This window comes from Ambystoma mexicanum, chromosome 10 (genome assembly GCF_040938575.1).
Source record: "Ambystoma mexicanum isolate Mex_15411 chromosome 10, UKY_AmexF1_1, whole genome shotgun sequence".
In the NCBI taxonomy this organism is placed as follows: domain Eukaryota; kingdom Metazoa; phylum Chordata; class Amphibia; order Caudata; family Ambystomatidae; genus Ambystoma; species Ambystoma mexicanum.
The window spans coordinates 1,266,191,876-1,266,213,650 of record NC_090932.1 but is presented as its reverse complement, the minus strand read 5'-3'; the positions used below and the strand labels follow the sequence as shown (position 1 = coordinate 1,266,213,650).

Genomic DNA, 21,775 nt, shown 5'->3' with positions numbered 1-21,775 from the left:
AAAATGAACAGGGGCCAACTTCGCAAACAAAAACAGAACATAGATGTCACCATTTGGGATTACTCTCAACAACATGCCACACACCTGCACACAAAGCCACAGCCAAGGAAATCAGGACATCGGATTCAGTTGGGTCAGTCTCCCTTTCCACTCCCATAAAACTGATCCCGAAACACTAAGAACCTCTGCATCGTGCTGAACCCCCAGGATTGACAACAGACTGGAATGGTTCAGTCTAGCATTCATCTCCAATACCTGGAGTCTTCCGAAAACCCTTCTCCTGCCAGCAACTAACCAACTTGCATCCCCATCGATTGCCACCTTTATACTACACAAACAGACCCCCTTTGCACATAATACCACATTAACTTCTCACAGAGCAATGACAATCCTTACAACTTTAGCTCGATCACATACCCGTGCCATCGACTCAGTTTCAATTGATCTCAAACTGTTCCCTCTGGAAAAAAGACATACCCAAGTGTCACTGCCACAAACCTCAAAGAATTTTACCAGCACTCAGGACTTTGGTATGTCCAGTCTGCAACCACCAATACCTCAGGCTGTATCTGCTTTCTCCTCTATCCCACTTAAAACCCAACCCCGCCTCACTATTCTTGCACAATCACACGCAACAAGGCTGCCAAAATGTCTTAGGCATGCGGCACAAGATCACTTGACATTACATTACTACCAAATCTTTGTCCATTCTCATTACCATGGCTATATGTTTCCTATTTGATGAACAGCCTGCATTGTTTTCCTCCCTCATATAGTTGTGGGTTTGAGAATGACCGCAGGTAGCACTAACACAGGACAATGCTATGGCACAGTTAGCAGAAGAGGATGCTCAGAGAGTGGTAGCAATGCCCCCTGGAGCCCTTCAGCTAAAATCACACAGTGCTCTTCTAATCCTCTCAATATGAGGTCTTTCTGTCCAATCCCGATGGCACAGGTATCCCCAATTAGTAATGTCAGTCATCCTTGTTTTACTGGCAAGTAGGCTCACACTCTCATGTGATTTATGGGTTTTTTCTGTTTGTTTTGGTTTTAAGTTACAGTTGTAACAAGCTTCCTGGGTCACGCTGAGGTCAGCAAGGTGATCCTTGGTATTCCTTTTGGAGATTCAAAAACTACTGGTCGTAGACCCCATTACTCAGGTTCCAGGGCGCTTCAGAGAAAAGGACTTCCACGCCAGGTACATCACCTTACCTAATTGTGCAGGTATATATGCCTTATACTCGACATGTACAGGCTTAATACATTCCTTCTATTGAAAAATGCCAACATTGACACTCTGGCTGCTTCCAAGAGAGAGGCTTGTTCTTTACTGGCAAACAAGGAGGACATATCCTTCAACGTATCTTTCTGGAAATGGCACCAACAGTTTCAGCAGGTGTAATGGGGAACACATTGTTAGGGCAATTTCTTCCTCCACAGGTATAATGTAATACTCTGGTCCTCATTACACACTGTATATCTGCTTGAACGTGTACGATTGAATGACATGTGTCTTCTCGCCTTGCTATCATGTACAAAGTCTGATCTTGGTCCAGGACACCATTTGTGTATTAGGGGTGACCAAGGGGTGCTGGCAATTTTGTAAAGGCTCAATTTTGTTGGAGTGAGTTGTACGAACCTGGCGACACAAATGAGTGAGTGGCTAAAGACATTTTTCGAACACTAACTGATCCCTCTCAATACCCCACCCAAATGTTAGCAAACACAAACAGGCCTAAACCTACAAGTAAGTACCCAGGGCTCACTTTTAGATTGCACATGCTGAGTATATACCTTATCCCCAACAGACATCCTCAGGGAGGAACTCCAACAGACATGCTTAGGGAGGCAATGTTCACAGCACAATGGCAAAAGATTTAAAGAATGAAGAACTTGAGGTCCCATCCAGAGTATTTATAAACGCATAGACCATAATGTATTGAATGGTAGCCACATAAAACCGGTAGGGGGAAATTTGGAGGGTGCTTTGGTACTATTGGGGCTCAAACAACAGTGAAAGTCATTGGGAGCTGCAAGGTGAGGGGGCCTCAGTGAGTTCCTCTTCAAGTATATTTAAGGCTTAACCGAGAAGACTCTAAAGGCACCCCACCTGTCTTCCATGGCACGACTGTCAAGGCAGTTCTGTTTTCAATGTGCCAGTGGCCTTCTTGTTTCTAGCCCAGATAAAGAGGTACCACTTTAGCACCAATAAAAATAAGGAGCTAGCAGTCCCAACTAACAGTGGCAGTCCCAGAGAATCCTTACACAGTCCTGTAGGCCCATCCCACGGCATTGCTTAAAAGACCTGGCCGAGAAGCTTGTTATGGCTCCAAGCCCATTTCAGATACTCTGATTCTCCCCTATTGTTCTATTGTAATTAAATGTAACTGTTTTCTGAAGCCCACGGTGTGTATCTCGGACATTACCACTGTTCAGTTGGCTCTTTCTTCATTTGCTCCCTAAGCAGATCTTCTACGCTCTTTTCTTTTCATAAATCAGGTTCTTTACTTTTATCTTCCAGGTGGGAATTTCTTCTCACAGAACGTCCCTTGGAGTTATATTGTGTTCCTTACAAGTAAGTCCATTATTCTTATTAATCATTATTAACACATTCTGCCATGTTCCATAAAACACACTTTGAAGAAAGATCTGGAAAGCCTGGGGATCTGTTTACATATGTGTGTTCAACAACGTGTGTCTGGTTTGCATGCGTTCAGTTTGTTGGCTTGAAAGTTTTGTACCAAAGGGCAAACTCCATTCGCCCACCCGCCATTGAAAGAGACATCTCTTTTCTCAGATTATGAACAGACCCTTTCAACCTCTGACAAAAAAGATCTTAGCCTGGAAAGAAGGCTCTTGCATCCCCAAGTTTGCATACGGGTCTTTTCTCAACAGTCTTTGCAGAATAACGGTCTTCCTTAAGTACATGAAGATCCTTCTCCCCGACCCATCCCTGACAGGCAGCTATTCCACCACATAGCTCTGAAAGATTGCTCTCGCCCCTCAGCTACTGACAACTTTTTGTCCCCTCATGCCCAGTAGAGTTTACCATCCGCTCTGCCCTGGCATTGTCTTCTTCCAGGATGCCGCCTAATTGAAGAAAGCCCATTTTTTTAAAAGCTTAACCTGCTGAAATGTTGTTAATGAAAAATATGTATTGAGGAAATGTTTGTTAAAATAAAAAATCAACTAATGTTAAATGACTGAAGATTCACTTTGTTAAATAGGACCAAATAAACAATTGTTGAAAAGAAAACAAGGTTATGTTATCTATTTAAAACACTAATTACATATTTTAAAAATATCTTAAAACGGTATGCCTAAAGTAGTTTATTCTAAGTAGAACCCCTACTTGAATCCAGATAAGGCAAATAAAAAATCAGAAATATTGTAAACATGGTTAGTAAATATTTTACTTAAAAATGTCATACCTGAAAATAAAATATCATTTTTAAAAATGGTGTGCCATTTAGACAATAGTCTTCCTGGTTCCCTTGCGATTTTGTGCCACTCGCGCAGGAGGCCTCCCCCCCCCCTTTCTACTCGCCCACAACAGACCCTCCAGAGGTGGCAGAGTGGCAATCCTCTACAAACCCAATTTCTCCGTCCCACTCGTCGAACCCCAGACATGCAATGCTTTCTGTGAATCCCCTCTGGTAAAACTCTCGCTAACATCGACATGCACCCATAGCTTCCTACTCATTTACAGACCCCCTGGATATGACAGACATTCCGCCAACAATCTCTGCGACTATATAGCTACCATTCAAGGTAAAGCAGCCATCCCTTACACTCTTGGGAGATTTTAATCCCTTACACTCTTGGGAGATTTCAATATCATGTTTGATATGCCCAACAAACCCATGACCCATCCACTGGTTGACAGTCTCGATGCTCTCAACCTTTCCCATCATACCACTGGTCCAACTCACTCCGGCGTGCATACCCTTGATGCGATTTTCAGCTCCTATGACCTGGTCTCCATATTTAGTCCCAAGCCACTTATCTAGACAGACCACTTTGCCATCTATTTTCTCAATCCACACACCAGCCCCTCCTCCTACAGCACCCCGTGCCCCCTCCTCTGCTCGCAAATGCTGGAACAAAGTCAAAGTACTTCCCGACTTAGCTGAATCCCTGCTACTCCATCCTCCTGCAACGCTGTCCTGTGGTAGACCCTTAACCATCGAATCCTTCTACTCCTGGCTTGAAGAATCACTAATTCCGCTCACCTCCTTGCTCCCTGCAACCTCACGCAAAGGACCATCCCCCCTCCTGAGGACACTAAAAAATCAAATTAACTCCCTTGAACGCAAATGGCGAGCATCTAAAACCGATCTCAGCAGATCCATGTTCGCCCTCCACGACCGTAATTACAAATCCGAGATCCGAAAGTCCAAAAAAGCTATTTACAATAAATGAATTCTGACCTGTGGCAGCAGCAGCAAAGAACTCCACAAGATAATCTCTGAATTTGTGAAACCTACCTGCACCTCTGCCCAATCCACTCCCACACAATCACTCTGCGACTCCCTCTTGCTACCTTTCTACAACACCACACTTGACAGAACGGCAACCCTTAACTCCAAATTGTCCTTGTTGAAATCCTACCCTTCATCGACGACTCCTATTCCCATTGCTCCGATGCTCCGATGCCCACTCGACCAACCTTCGACTCTTTCAAACCCATCTGCAGGGACGGGTTCCTCGACCAACTCAGCAGACCCTCCGGATCACCCCTGGACCCTGTGCCCCGCCTCTGTTCTGAAAGAAATATTCTCCTCTACCTGCGCAGGAGAACATGCAAGAGCCATACTAAACGACTCCCTCACCTCTGGCGTGTTCCCAGAAGCCTTTAAAACAGTGCATATCAAACCACTTCTAAAAAAGGCATACCTCGACCCCCGCTTGAACCCAAGAATTACAGACTGATCTCCAACACCAGATTCCTAGCGAAACTCATTGACCGGACTGCGTACTCCCAGCTCAAATACAGTCCTGATACTCCTCGAACTCTCTTTAACTGTGTCAAACTTTCTGCAGCCTTTGACACAGTTAACCATTCAATCCTCCTTGACTGCCTCCACTCCCTAGGAATCCATGGCTTGGCTCTCAAATGGATTGCCTATTTCCTCAGCAACAGGAAACAAACCGCCCTCCTCCCCCCTTTTGTCTCGACTGCTTGCCCCGTGAACACTTGAGTGCCCCAAGTTGCATGTCTCTATGCTCTCCTCTTCAACCTCTATCTCACCACTCTACCAGGAATCATTCGTGCATGCATCCTCTCCTGTTACAACTACGCTGATGGCGCCCAAATTATCCTAAGAATCCCCAAGACAAGAGCACCAACCCTCGTCCTGACCGTGAAGCTTGTCTCTGTGATATTCACAGATGGATGACATGTAACCACCGCCTTCTCAACCCTGTTAAAGCGAAATCATGATGTGTGGCATGTTATGTCGAGACTGGACTATGCCAACTCCCTATACCTGGGAGCACCGGTATACTAACTCAACAAACTACAAAGAGCCCAAAACGCTGCCATAAAACTCCTCCTCGCCCTGGGACACAGAGACCACATCTCTCCCACTTTTCTAACCCTCCACTGGCTCCCAGTCGGTCGTAGACCAGTGCACAAGACCAGCCCAACATACCTTCAAGAGAAGATAAAACCCTACCTCCCATCACGCACCCTAAGATCAAGCACAGCCCTCTGCTTGGTGATTCCAACCACTAATTTTGCCAGGATCAGAGGATCTGCTTTTTCAACGTTGGCCCCAACTCTGTGGAACTCACTCCCCCCTCATATTCAACACACCCATGACTACATGGCTTTCCGCAAAGTTCTAAAAACCTGGCTCTTTCCGTAATGCCAATTTTGACCATCTAAGACATCTAAGACTGCTGTGACCTGACAACTTGATAACAAATGTTCAGAGAGACCCCGAGCAATAACACCACTGAATGCGGCTATTAAGTTACAAATACATTTTGCAGCAATCCCAAACGTGGACCTGAAACCTGGAGCAGCGATCTAGTTAGATCAAATTCTTCTCCCAGACACTCACCTCTCATATCGCCATGCTCACTCTCTACTCTACACCAACACACAATTAGAGCGCAGCTACACCGCTCGACAATTTTGGCCTAACTGCTCACATACTAACAATACTTGATGAACACCTCAAAACTCAGATAACACACAGCTATATCCCTCGAAATCGACCTAGCTGCACACATAAGCATCCTACACAGGCCTAACTCAGCCGGAACCCAGACCTGGTGACCATCCTCCAGACTGCACACATTCAACTGATATCAAATACCACCTCACCTATTGCTAGGATGCAGCTACCATCTGGAAATCACAACAGCTACACACATAATCGGGGCACCCAACCACCCTATGACACCTTACACTCTCGACTGACATGGACTACGGTTCCCGACGGTGTTCAACCTACCATCGCTTTGAGGTCATACCAGTGATATATAGAGCGCTATATAAATGCCAACTAACATAACATAACATGGTACCCAATTAAAACAAAAGGCATTTGGCGATGTCTGGCCATTGATTTTAAAACAAAAAAGGTGGCATGTGAATTTAATGGAGAGTGGCAGTTGGTATATACGGGATTGGAGGCGGGTGCATTTCATAGAAAAAATGGGAAGTAACTGAGGGTTTTCACTTGATTTGTGATTGAGTGTTGTTTAGATGAAATCTATTCTGATCAATTGTGGATATAATTGGGTGGAGAAAGAAGCAGGCTTTGGGGTTAGTGTTAGCAACGAGTGGAGTAGAAGTGGTATGCAAAGGGGAAAATATTGGGGCAAAATATGAGGTCAGGGGACATGTCACCACTTTTGAGAGCTTTCCTAAAAGAATAATTCTACTGTTTAATTTTTTGTTTGAGAATATTGGTCAAATTAACTAGTTAACTGTTAATTTTAACGCACTGTTTTTATTATGTAGAATTTGTAAAGATTTACAAAATATTTATTTTCTGCAAAACAAATATAAACGCCTCTTCCCACCCCCTGAATCCCTGAAAGGTATCTCTGTTCCCTCTGCTGTTAACATCTGAAAGATCCATCTCTTTTCTCGGGGTCTAAGAGTCCTCCCTACCTCTCAGCTCATAACATGTCCGAGCTAGCTCTCCCCACATCTTCTGACGGGGGCCTTTCTCGTTTTATTGTGTAAAGATTTTTCTTTCTCACTCAACACACCCTGACCTACTGCTCTCTCTCTCTTCCCAGCTTCTGGCATTACTTCTCTTCTCTTAGCCTCAGAAGGAACTCTCTATTTGTTCGTCTTTTACTGATGCCACTGTAACCTCAACATTGACAGAACCCTTTCTCTCCCGCCTTAGACACCACACCCACATCAGGATTGAATGGACCTCTCCCATCTCCTTACAATGCCTTCTCTTTTTTCAGCCCTCAGACAGCTCTTTCCCTCTCTGCCAGAGTATCTGATAGACTCCCTTCTGGCTCTGACAGAGCCCTCTTTCTTTGCACATGACCATACACTCTCTCTCACCAGTCACTGACAGACACCTGTCTCACCTTTCAGCTTCTGACAGACCTCTCTTTCTCATCTGCCTCTCACAGGCATCCTCTTCCTTTTGTCCAAGACAGACCAATTTTTCTTGTCCACTCATGACAAACCCCTTTTTTCACTCAGCCTTTGGCAAATGCTCTTCCCTCCCCTGTCCCTAACATAGCCCCCTCTCCCCTCAGTCTCTGACTGATCCATTACTTTTCTGAGCCCCTTACATAAACAACCCTTTCCCCGCTGAGTCACAAAGTCATCTGACGGTGTTCTTTCTTCTCAGACTGACAGAGCCCATTCACACCTCAGTGTCTAACAGCGCCCTCTCTCTCACCTCAGCTTCCAACTGAGGCCTGCACTTTGAGCCATTGACCGTGCCATCGCTCACTGAGACAGCCCCGTTACCTGGGTTGGGCGGAGGGGGCGACTGCCTGATGACCAGAGCTTAAGGCGCTCAATGGTTGGGCGGTGGGTGGGAGGGTGGGTCACAGGAAGGGTCTGACCCAGACAGCTGGCTCTGAGTTCGCTGCCAGTAAACAGTTAAGCTTTCCTTTGTTTCAAATTAAGGAATGCATATTGCGAACACAGCCTCTGAGATGCTTCCCCCATGCCCCGCACCTCCAGTGTCCAGCTTCTGCTCGTTGTGTTGATATAGCCTTTAAAGTGGGGGCACTTTATAAGTGATGGCTCATTTAACAAGCCATTGCTTTTACACCACAGGGATAAGAACTGGAAATGGGGCATGTTTTTCTGAAGGCCAGAACAAGCATCAGCTAGCTGACCAAATCTATGCATTCTTCCAAGAGAATTACCATGCCACACAAATAACCTTTAAAACGGTGTTCTTTATTTTAATGGCTTTTATTTCACACACCAAAACCTTTTTTTTGTATATTACTTTTTAGTTACATATAGCGCATGCCTGAGTAGGTTAACTTTCATGTTCTTGCCTAAGTGGCTTCTTTGAGATCTGTACTAAATGCATCCCCTCGGCATCAAATAACTATTCATTTTCTTAACACACAAACCACTCCCACAAAGCTCCTCAATGTGACTTGGCACCTTGATTAGGAAAGCAGGGTCCATTGTGTGTCATCGTGCAGGCAGTAGTCCATGGCAAATCAATGCAGTGATTTGTGCAGCAGTGATTTGTGTGCTGCCCATGTCACCACCCTGTTTGTTAAGGCGTCTATGTGCTGCTCCTCTATGTAACAGCACATATGACTATTTTTTATTTGATGTGTGCCATGTCCATACAATAGCTCACTGGAATTGTTTCTGTATGCAGCTCTGAGTGTGCCATACTGTCCCCACAGTTGAACACACAACGCAATCAAAACGTTCCCTCAAATTGTACCTTCACTAGGCCAAACATCCTTTATACACTGCCGCACCATGGTTTTCACTAGCTGCAGACCACCACTAATAAGAGATGCTAATGCCAGCTCTGTTAGATAAAGCATGGGCACGCTCTTTTTTGCAGAAATTACCCCTGAGGCCTACGCAATTGTGAGGAGGTAGTGGCCGAGGAACTGTGGACTCTATACCACGTATCGGAGGACGGTTTTGTTTAAACGCTTCATCAGCTTATTACTGGTCAGGCTAACATTTGTAAGAAGTACAATCCTTTCTGTACATGTTTCCCTCTATATTGGGTGTCTCTTGTAGAATATCCATTCCTGTCTAAAGATATAATTCCCTAAAGATGTTTCTGTATTGGCGACTGGACATGCTCAGACTGAGACCCAGCCCCTCCTCATGGAAGTTCTGCAGAAACAAGAAACAAGAGCCCTTCTAGCCCATTTGAGTGGCGGCTGTTGCAGCCATTTTATCCTCGAATCAAAAAACGTAAGATGTCTGAATGAATATGTATGGTTCATGGTTGCAAACATTTTAATGTTAGTGTGAGTGTTATGAACAGTGATGTGAGCACCAAGCCACATTTCTGTTATTTATTTACTGATTCACATATGCAACCTTTTTATCACAGACTTGTTTATCAAATATAAAGATCTCTGATCATTGTTATATTCCCAATATGCTTTGTGGTTGAATGCAAAGCAGACTGAAACGCTCATTGGTGCTGTTTATCCCCTTTCCCTCTCTCAAAGGGGTATTTTGAGAGAGTACAATAGGAGTGTACCAGACTGTCCACCTTGGAATGATAACCTTCGTTCAGAAAATAATTCATATTGTTAGTCTAGTGGTACCCTTGCGAAATAAAAGTGAGGTGGTTCGAACAGGACACCTTCAATACAGGGCCAGTGGTCTTTGGGCCTTCAGACCCCAGCAGGCTAGTCACACCACAGTGTATCGGTATGATATTAAGGAGGATTTTGTCATGTGACGCAGAGGTGTAGTTTGGGAGTGACGTGTGGCAGTCAGGGAGGCACATTATAGTGTTTCGCCCTGGGCACCAAGTTGGCTAGAAACTGCCCTGAACTGAGACCCATACCTTTAGTCAGGAACTGTGCCATCTTTTCTCCTGCCTACCACTGAAACATGAACTGTGTGCTGCTGACAGCGCTCAATCTCTCCTGGACCACCCACCCTGACATGTACCCTGTGCCGCTACCCACAGCAACCTCTCTGTCCTTGGCCTCCCACTGAGACCTGTACCATCGCTTGAGCCTATGGCAGCGCCTGCTCCTCGGCCTCCCACTGAGGCCTGCACCCTGAGCCATTGACAGTGCGCTCTCTCTCCTGAGACTCCATTGCGGTCTGTACCCACCCTGAGCCAACAACAGCTCTATCTCAATTCCATTGCCTCCGCGGAGGCCTGTCCCCCTTAGCCACTGGATGTGCCCTCTGCAGCCTCCCAGGGAGGCCTGGACCCTGAGCCACTGGCAGAGCTCTCTCCCTCCTTCACTACTTGGCCTCCCCATGAGGCACGTACCCTAAGCCACTTGCAGCATGCTCTTCTCTGCCTTCCGCTGAGGCTTGTACCCAGGGGTTGAAGTGTACACAAAGAAGTAGTGGAACTATGTTCCCTGTTGGCCCGCACCCCACCCCCCCCCCTGCCCCCACTCCTCCCCAGCCTGGCAAACTCCATACTGGCATGACGGCCCACTCAAATGCAACACTAATCCCACATCAGGGTCCTGCCCTCCTCCATTGCACCCCCAGTAGTGTGTAAAGACTGAAAGAAACACAGTAAAACAAAATGCATCTTAATCGACCCCCATTACTTTAAATCTGTGTCCCCCACAGCATGCAGCTTAATGCACCTTCCCCTTTCTAATCACCCACCATACACACCTCTTAAGGGACACGCTAATGAGTAAAACCACCCCATCCCACCCACCATATAGCTGCACATACAGCTGTGCATTTAGGTTTCAATAATTGCACGTTAGGTTGCATAAATGTAAAAGACAAACTCTGAACACTGCAAGGTTTGTCCCAAGCAAGCTACTGGCGTGAAACATAACCAGCCAGCAGCTGCAAGATAGTTCAACGTGATGTGAAGTTAAATCAAAGACCGCAGGTCCAAGGTTTGAAACCCCCTAAGGATAATAAAAATGTGCCATTTGCTTTCCGTTCCAGGAACGGTTCTCAGTGGAGAAAAAGTACAGTAACGATGACTGACTTTACTGGAGAGTAGAAGAACGTTGCTGCACCCTAAATTCCTGCCTACTTCGACCTCAGTTTGTACCATAAGCCACCGACAGCGCCCCCTCCCTCCCCGGCCTCTCACTATGGCTTGTATGTACCCTGACCACTCTCCTCTGCCTCCCACTGAGACCTTTAACATAAGCCACCAACAACGCCGTCTTTTCTCCTCGGCCTACCACTGAGACCTGAACGATGTGCTGCAGCGCCCAATCTCTCCTGTGCCTCACACTCTTGCATGCACACTGAGCCAATGGCAACCCCCTCTTCTTGGTCTTCGACTGAGGCCTGTACTCTCGTCTGGGCCTCCCACTGTGGCTGTAGGCTGAGCCACTAAAATCTCTCTCTCTCTTTCTCTCTTTCTCTCTTTCTCTCTTTCTCTCTTTCCCTCTTTCCCTCTTTCCCGTCTCCCACTTAGGCTTGAACCATGGCCTGAGCCAATGGCAGTGCTCACTCCTATGGCTTCCACTGAGGGCTGTATTCTGCGCCATTACCACTGCGCTCTCTCTTCTTGGCCTCACCTTGAGACCTATAATCTGAGCCACTGATTGTGTCTTCTCTCCTGAGGAGAGTTAGCCACCGGCAGTAATATCTCCTCGGGTGGTACCCTTAGCCACTAGCCCTCCCTCTCACTGTCTATCATTCTCTTTCACTTTCTCTCTCCTCGATCTCCCACAGAGGCCTGTCCCCCTAAGCCAATGAATGTACCCGGGAGGATAGCTGAGAAAGCAAGACTACACCGAGCAACACTGGTTCGATCCCCGGGTTCACGCTTAGAAATCTCTGGGTATTAAGAGATTTAAAAATATCCTATCATACAGTGGAGTAACTTTGCTGAAAATGTTGGGGGGGACAGGGGTGGAGTGGAGGGGGGGGCAGATGGTGGCTCTTAGGGATCGTTTCGGCCAAATTGTTTGAAAGAATTTGGTCGAATGGTGGATTTGACTGAATTCGGTCACCACCATTAGTTTGAAGCCGAAGATACTGAATATGAAGAGCTGGGGCTGCGGGGCTGTCCCCCGCTCCCCATGTTCGGTATTTTCGGCTTTGGCGGTTGCAGGGCTGTCCCCCGCTTCCTCAACATTGGTGGCAGGGGACCCAACAAAAAAAGAAGAAAAAGGGACCTTGGAGCGTCAGATCCGACCCGCGTTAAATGGATGGATCTGACGCTGCAGGGTACACTAGAGGCGGCGGATGGAGAAAAGGTAAGTAGGGGTGGTTATGGGTGTACTGGCGGTTTGGGGGGGACATGGGTTTGGTTTTTTGTACCGCGGTAAAATGTATTTGCAGCTAAAATGACTATGGTCAATTCCGCCGTGATTTTGTACATCGGTCAAACAACCTAAATCCTTGAGGGATAACACTAAACTACTACACCACAAAAGTCCATTGCTGACGCTCTTTTATAACTTCCATAAGACTGGTGGCATATCTTTTAAATTCAATTGGGCCCCCACACATCTTCAGCCGGCCTGCCATGCACCCAGTGACACAAAATAACATTCACAAACTTAAATCCAATAGAAAGAAGAAAACACCTCACAGTTCTCACTTGGTAAATGCAGCTCTACAACATGTTTTACAAAAGATTATTCGGTTTTAGTAACGCTTGAGTTAAGCCATAGGGCCTCATTACGCGGTAGGAGGTAATGGATTACCGGCACCGGTAAGGGTGCCGGTAATCCCTTACCTCCATATTCCGAGGTCCCTTAGCGGGTCCCTTCCTTAACGCCTGGTCTGACCAGGTGTTAAGGATGGGACCCTCTAAGGGGATTCAGAGCTAATAACGGTACCGCAAATTGCGGTACCGTTATTAGCTACTTCCCCATTCCCATTGAGCCCTATGGGGGCTCAAATGGGAATGGGGAATGGTTCTCAGAATGGGGACTTACCGGGTCCTTCAAGGTTGGAATGACCCGGTAAGTACCCATTTGATAACCCGTACCCGGTATGCGGTAAAGGGGTAGCCATGGTGCTAAAAGCACCATGGCTACTTCCTACCGCGTAATAAGGCCCCTATAGGGCCTCATTACACGGTAGGCGGTGGACCAAGGTGCTTTTAGCACCTTGGTCCATGCCGGTAAAATACTGGCACCGCCTTGGAGAAAAGGGGAATTACCGCCCTATTCCAAGGTTGGCGGGGCGGTAATTCCCCCTTCCCCCATTGCCCTTCCCCATTCCCATTTTTGCCCCATAGGGCTCTATGGGAATGGGGAAGGCGTTAATTACGGTGCTGCAAATTGCGGTACCGTAATTAGCACCCTGGTCCCTTTGCGGGTTGGTTTTTAATGCCTGCTAAAAAGCAGGCGTTAAAGTACCAACCCGCAAAGGGACCTCGTAGTAAGGCGGTAAGGGTTTACCGCTACCGGTAAACCCTTACCGCACTACGTGTAATGAGGCCCATAGTCTTAAGTGGGCTTATTAAGTCCAGTTTATTTTCTTGTGCAAAAGACCAGCCAACACGTGTTTCGACATGATGTCCTTTTCAAGGCTATTAAATTCTTGATGCATTACCAGATTTGATACTTGAAGCATCCTGTAAGGAATCCCCTCCAAAACTACCATCTACGTATGTCAGGTCCCTCACCTTGTCTGGCCTGACTGAAAGTCAGCATCCAGGGTGCTGAACTGGGTGTTGCAGGGCCTGACTTCTGTGCTGCCACACTAGCAGCAGCACCTCCAGGGGCCGCAGTGCAGAGAATCGCTTTCCGACTTTGTGTTTGTGCGACACACAGGAAGGAACTGGGAAGCTCATTCAGCTTGCTGGTTTCTGTCTGGAGGGGGGGGGGGCACAATCATCACATTCAGGTCTGTGGGATGCCCTGAGTCTGGAGGTGCTCGAGTGCGATGTTAGGTCGGTGTAACATGAGACGTGACCCGGGCGGCATTTGAAAGCAGAGCAGGGGTACTTTTTTTTGTTTTTTATCATTTTTAATTGTGTTTGTGTATATTTGTTGGGGGGGCTGCGCTGCTGGCTGACCCTAGTGAGGGTGCGTGCCACACCTGGACAATGTGAGCAGAGCTCACAGTACACATTAAGGCCCCAGGTATGAAGACACCCAAACAGTGCATTCTCTGTGGCAAGCCACAGCTCTATTAGTCTTGCCACTTTTCAGATGCTACTAAAGCACCACCATCCTAATTTCAAAATGAAGTTGGCGAAAGGTGCGCCCTCCCCAAGTAGAGTGGAAAGAGTCAAGCTGAGAAAACCTGTGACCCAAAACTGTTGTACTCTGCAAATTCTGTGAAATGAAGCCGAGTGCTATACGCCTTCCAAACATGGTGAACTTTTGTTAAGCAGTTTTTGCTCTTGGTGCGCAGAAGGAACTGTATGGGATTTTGTGTTAAAACCACACGTTTAAGAGCCCTTGCCCTGCCGCCAAAAATAATCGTCACCAAACTGGCAAAAAATATTTCGAGTTTTGCAGACACTTTTTTTTTTTTATTTGGTTTAAATGTAATACAGTTTTACAATTTTTACAAAAGATTCGTCCCTCCAGTTTAAAATTAAATTGCAGACACTTTTTAAGGACGGTTTGGTGCAAATGAGTAAATGAGTGTCATAGTTCAGGTTACAGGCCACCAAAAACTGCTTCACTTACCAAACTAAGCAGGGGATTATCCAGCATTGTAAGAGTGTGGAGGCCTGGGGGTGAGCACCGAAATGCAGTGTGTGGAATTCCACATGGTCTCATTGGCACTCCCAAACCACCCACCCCTGCCCTAATCTACTTTTCTGGTAACAATAGTGGAAGATGGCATTTTAAACCACAACAAAAAAAGAAAACTACAGGATCATTCAAGATACACGAAACTCATCTATTAGAGCTCTGTCCAAGCCCTCTGAGGCAAAATACATGCAAACTTCCTAATTATTATATGGATTGCACCAACAGAAATGACTTCACAGAAATGGACATTGAAAGGCGCATCATCAGTCTTTGATACTTGGAGGCACCATACATGTGCCTTTAGAGTAAGTTGCCATAAATAAGCCAAGTGACAAATAACTTTGTGGTGCCCAATACCTAAATTGCACTATAGTTATATGTGGAGCAACTCTAGTCATTAGGCTTTTCCATTATAATACCATGATACATTAACATAAGCTTTGAAGTGAATCAGAGTCACTTGCAGAGCTGCAGAAAAGGCACACTGTGATTAAATGATTTGCTCAGGATCACACACTTGGTTAAATGATGAAACTGGGATGTGGACAATTTAAGCGGCCGCACACATCTTTCCAGGTTTAGTTAATATAGATCTTTATTAAGGTTTTGCTTTACATTTCATGTGCTTAAATAATTATTTATAGAAGTGCCTTGGAAGCAAACCACATTTCATAATAAACTAGCCTTTCATAATAAACTAACCATACACTATATTCATTGTCATAGAAATATGTTGAGCAATGGGAGTATGGCTTAAGTCACAAAAGCATCATGTAGATTAATGTGAGCCTAACAAACCCCCCATTGTTTTAAAGCCATAGTCATTATTTCATAAAACATGCAACATTATGCACCCTTCTCACTTCTGATCACTCCCTCCCATTCACATTTCTAAAGGGACAAAAGTCCCTGCTAATGCTATCCCTCCCTCCCATCAGTGCTTTATGGCCCACATTGTAATGCTCTGTTGATAGAGAGCAACATGAGGACCCCCCTGCCCTCCCTCCAAAAGATGGGGGGGACAAAAAGGCATGCCACAGAAGTTGGGGGGGGGACAAAACCCCCTGTCCCCCTCTATAATTACGCCCGTGCTATCATATCGCCCTCTCCGGCCTGAGTGGCCTCCCAGGGAAGTCTAAATACACTTACGGTGTTCTCTCTCCGTTTCTTTCATTACTTGGCCTCCTGATGAGGCATATACCCTACATCTCTGGCAGCGTCCTCATCTTGGCCTCCTGCTAAGGTTTGTACTTTAAGCCACTGACAGTGCCTACTCCCTGCTCTGTCTCTCACTGAGGCTTTGTACCCTGAGCCATTGGCAGCGACCTCGGTCTCCTCAGCCAGGGCATTTTCTAGCCAACTTAGTGCGCAGAGCTAAACCGAGAGCCGGTCCTATAGCACAGCGAATAGAGCGCTCGCTTTGGCATGTTCGAATCCCGGCAGGGCCAAACTCAAACTTTCATCCTTCCGAGGTCGATAAATGAGCACCACACACCGTGGGTAATAATAAGCAGCGCTCAGATACCTGAGGGTTCATAGCACTATATAAATGCTAAATTATTATTAAACACTGCACCCCCCCCCCAGCACACGTCTCTCCCAAACTACACCTGTGTTGTGTAAAAACCTCATCAATATCAAATAATTGCTATACAAATGGAGCTGATTTCATTACATTGTACTTTTAGTACTTTACAGAAGAAATCTAATGTGAAAACACATCTGTTGCTGCCCAAGTAAATGGTTCTTCGGTCACCTTCTCTTAGGGAAGGCGTTGCCTAAATGCAGTTTCAAACTGTCCATAGTGGCACACTGCGGTGTGACCACCCTGCCTGCCGATGACAGAGGGACCACTGGCCCTGTGTTCTGTTCCTACCACTTCACTTGTATTTTGCAAGGGGCAATACTAGACTAACCATATGCATTATTTTCTGATAAAAGCTTATCATCCCCAGGTGGACAGTGTGGTACACTCCTATTGTACTCTTTCAAAATACCTCTATGAGAGTGGGAACGGGGACAAATGGCATCTGAGTGTTCCTCTCAGCTTTGCATTAAATTACAGAGCATTTCAGGAATATAACAGCATTTCAGGAATATAACAGTGATTAGAGATCTCTTTATTTGATAAACAAGTCTGTAATGAAAGGGTTGTATGTGTGAATCTCTAAATACATAACGGACACATGAACTGGTGCTCACATCACTGTTCACAACACTAAGCCTAACATTAACATGTTTGTAACCATGAACCATACATACACATTAGGACAGCTTAGGTTTTTGGTTGCGAGTGTAAAATGGCGGCAACATCAGCTGCTCTATTGGGGTACAAGAGCTTTTCTGCTTCTTGTTTCTGGAGAATTTTAGATGAGGAGTGGCTGGGTCTCAGTGTGAGCATGCCCAGCCCCCAACACAGAAACGTCTTTAAGGAATTATATCTATAGGCAGGAAAGGATTCCCTTCAAGAGACAACCAATAAACAATGAACAGAAAGGATTCACAAAAAAGGATTGTACCTCTTACAAACTTTAGCCTGGCCAGTAATAAGCTGATGAAGCGTTTTAAACAAAACCGTCTTCTAATGCATGGTAAAGGGCCCACAGTTCCTCGCTCACTACCTCCTCAACATCACTCAGGCCTGGGGGGGGGTGGTATTTCTGCAGAAAAGAGCAGGCCTTTGCTTTATCTAACAGAGCTGGCATTGGCATCTCTTAATAGTGCTGGCTTGAAGCTAGTGAAAAAAGAATGGTGTGGCGATGTATAAAGGGTGTTTGGCCTAGTGGAGGTACAATTTGAGAGGTATTCTTTGTTTTATGTGTTAAGTGTTGGCACAGTATGGCCTACTCATCATAACCACATACACAAAACGTTCCATTGTGCTATTGTATGGACACGGGACACATCAGACAAAAACAGCACCACGTAGATCCCATTACTCAACAGTGTGGAGACTTGTGCAGCGCGCAAATCAGTGCTGGACGCATATCAATCAACTCGCTCTTCCTAAATATCTTCACTCTCGAGCTCTTCGCTCATCCACCTCCAACTCCCTCAGGGTCAGTCGCTTTTCCAAGCAGCGATTTGGGGGTAGATCTCTTTCTTCTGCTGGGGCCTCCCTCTGGAATAGTCTCCCGGCCCCTGTGAAACTTGAGGAGAATCATCTCTGGTTCCGGAAGCACCTCAAGACCTTCCTCATTTCTTCTGCCTTCTCTCCTCCTCCCCCCTGCTGATCTCTTGGCTGAATCTGAAACTGCACTGGTTGCCTGGCTACCCTCTGATAACGGGCCCAGGTCCCCTCCCTGCCAGTTGCACACCTGCACTGCCCCCCTGGCAACCCTCGCACTCGGGGAGTGTTCTGTAACACCACAGCCCCTGACTAGCACTTGACACCGGATAGCTGCACTTCCTTGCACTTGCCACCTGCTGGCCACACTTTTTATTTATTTGTCTTTATTTATCTTACTGTTATCCTATGTACTGCACTATCCCTTCCCCTTTCCCGTCGCACTTTTCCCCTCTGCCCCTCTCCCCCTCCCCTGCACTTGCACGATCTCAATGTCACCTGGCGTAGTAGGATCTCTGTCTTTGTCTTCCTTCCGTTTCCCCGCCCTGGCCTCGTCGCGCCTTGAAACACTTGTACACAGGCGCGTTATAAATGCCATATCATATCATTGATTTGCCATGTACTATGTCTGCATGGAGACTAATCAGGGTGCCAAGACACATTGAAGAGCCATCTGGTGTGTGCTAGGCAGCGGTTGGCTTGTTAAGAAAATGAAAGAATCTTTGCTGCTGAGCAGATGCATTTAGTCAATGTCCCAAAGCAGCCACTAGAATACTTAAACCAGAAAATGACAGTTAACCTTCCCAGGCATGCGCCCTATGTAACTAAAAAGTAATATTAAAAAAACGTTTTGGTGTATCAAATAAAAAGACTTGAAAATAAATAACCTAGTTTAAAGCTTTTTCTGTGTGGCATGTTAATTCGCTTGGAAGAATGTGTAGATTTGGTCAGTACACTGATGCTGTGTGCTGGCCTTCAGAATAAAAATGCCCCCTGTTGAGTGCTTCACTAAAAACTATTTGTGGTAAACCCCCTTTTCATCGCAGACACCTGTGCAACAGCAATAACAAATTCTATCAAAAGTGGTGTCTCACGGGTGAATTATTAAAATGTCTAGAACTAAGATCAAGATCGTGGGTCAGTGCAGGCAAACCTGGGAAAATAGTATATTTATGAATTCATAATAATATCAAATGACAATTCAAAAACATATACACATTAGACAAAATCAGAATAAAAACATTATTCAGTTGTATACATCATCAAGCAGATGTTGTGCAAATCATGCATAAAAAAGTGCACATATGCATAAAGTGCAACAGGTAATGTTTTTGCTATAACCACATCTATATTCTGCGTTGTGAAGTTTTAAATAACACATTTTTCCTTTATTGCACATATTGCCATTCTAAAAACAAATCTTAATTATTTTTGCCACAAGTTTTTCCAAAATAACGCATTATTGACAGTCAACAAAAGGTTTTTCTGAGGTGCATACAGCTCCTCAATATTCCATATAGAACTTCCCTTGTTTAAGTTTCGACAGATATACATCTAGGACTACAATAGAACTGATGTCTGTCTTCTTCAGGACCAGTCTGTTTTCGTACAAAGGTACCTGACCAGTTTTTCATAAACCTTCTCCAAGAGTCTTTGATATTTCATTGACTCCTCCTAAATTGCCAGATGGGGAACACCTCCATCCTCAATGGGAATAAATGCAGGTAATCAAGTCCTATAACGCCTTTTGATTCCATTCAGGCGAGGAAAGGCACTAAATGCCTTCTTGCAATATTCTTGTACCAGATTGAGCCCCTTATTTGTCTTGAAAATATCTCCTATTGTTCTATCAACTCTCCATGGCATGAAGTCTCTTGCTAGTGTCAGTTCAGTGTTTAATACTAACATGTTAAGCACATACTGTGTAAAAACAATGGCTTGTTGAATGAGCCATCACTTATAAATTGCCTCCTCTTTAAAGTCTGTCTACACAAGGGGCAAGGGTGCTCTGGAGACGTACACCCTGTGCCTGCAGAGCTTTTTCTCTGCAGCGAGCTCGGAGGCAGCTGCCTAGGTGCGACCCATCATGTACCCCTCTTCTGTCCTCGGCCTCCCACCCAAGCCTTTTCCCCCCAAGTCTGACTAGACCATCTCCTTCAATGGGCTCCCACTGGAGCTTGCACCTGCAAACTATTGACAGCGCCCTCCCTCTCCTTGCCCCCCGGAGGTCTGTACCCTGAAACACTGGCAGCTCCCTCACCCTCCCACTGAGGCCTTTACCCCCAAGACACTGACTGTGCCATCTGCCTCATTGGGATCCCACTGATGCTTGTACTCTGAGCTACTGACAGCACCCTCTCTCCCTTTAGTCTTTTGCCAGCGCTGTGCTCCTCTGAGCCCCCAAGTCGACAAGCCATCTCTCTTCTCAGCCTTTGCCCAAGCCCTTTCTCTTTTAATACTCTGACAAGGCCCTCTTTACCCTCAACATCTGACAAACATCTGTCACCCTTTAACTTCCCCGAATTCTCGATCCATAACTTCCTGACAGTCCTTTTTCCTGTCTCTGACATAGCCTTCACTCAAGTCAGTCTATGACAATCCCTCCTTTGCTCTCTGGCCCCTCCCTCCTTCTCTCTCTACAGCACCTGACTGCAAACCACTTAATTTTCAGCTTGTGGTTTCATCCCCCTCTCACAGACTGGCACAGCCATTTCTTTCTTTAGCACCCGATGGAGCCTTTCATCTCCTCAATCCCCGCAGGAACTATCACAACTACCAGCTTCAACTGGACTGTCGTTCCTGTAATCCTGACAGAGACCTTTTTGCATATGGCATAAGCCTCTATTAAATTCGTCTCATTCATAACTCATTTGATTGCTTTTCTAGTATATGGTGTGGAACTGCTGCTAAAAATCACTGGCTTGGGACCTCTTGAATATTTCACCTCTGGATGGAATCTGTGAGTATGCAAAGTGCACTTGGGAGGCATGGGCATATGCGGACAAATTATTGCAAGCAGTTGGTGGGGGTCAAGGTAAAGCGATTAGGAGGGGTGCAGAGGCTAGACGAGGAGAGAGTGACCGAAGGGAGGAGGTTACAAAGAATGGAGGTTCTACATGTGATGAGTACAGCAGTGAGAGGGGGAGAAGTAGTGCGAGCAGAGCAGAGCTGAGATATGTACACGTGAGGAGTATAAACCGGAGGGTCTACAGCAGACATGGGGAGGTTTAGGAATGAGAGAGGGAGGAAGTGAGATAGTGGGGCAGAAGAGAAGAAGAATGGCTGCACATGAGACTGAGAAATCAAAGTGGGCATACAGATGATGTGGAGGGAAGCAGCCACTGAATGCAGAAAAGGGCCATAACATGAGTGAGGAAGAGCAAGTAAATGGCAAACATTGCAAATGATGTACTGCAGCATTATTAGTAATTGTCCAGTGGTCAAGAACCCTAATCTTGGACTCGGTTTTAGCCATAGTTCAGCTACTTTCTCAGTGATACTAGAGCCTCTTGCCCTCTAGTTGCCACACGTCACACATTATTTTAAGCATCAGTTTGTCAATATTCACTTTCTTAGTGGCTCTAGGGGTCTCTATTACAAGTTCCAGCAGGCAGTGCTATCACTCAAGGTTAACTTGATCATTGAGTAGACTCTCTATGAAACTTTCCTGTAGGTTTGAGCAGGCAGCACTTTCTCCCAAGATTTATGTTCTCAATGTTAATTTTCTTAGTGGTTTTAGGAACTCTTTCTACGAGTTCCAGCAGGCATTACTTTCTTTACTTTTTCTCAAGATAAACTTCCTCACTGTTCACACCCTTACCTGCTCTGCAAACTACTACCAGTTTCATTAGCCAGAACTTTTTCCCCCAA

General features: G+C 45.8%; 1 protein-coding gene across 2 annotated transcripts in view; it reads left to right on the top strand.

Annotated features, from left to right (window-relative positions):
- The window catches only part of TPCN1 (two pore segment channel 1), a 767,000-nt gene that overhangs the window by 495,403 nt on the left and 249,822 nt on the right, over nt 1–21,775 (top strand). For both annotated transcript variants that reach the window (XM_069619236.1, XM_069619237.1), the window contains exons 16-17: nt 2,522–2,575; nt 20,792–20,864. In XM_069619236.1, coding sequence (XP_069475337.1) covers nt 2,522–2,575; nt 20,792–20,864 — 127 coding nt within the window. The remainder of the gene's footprint in view (nt 1–2,521; nt 2,576–20,791; nt 20,865–21,775) is intronic.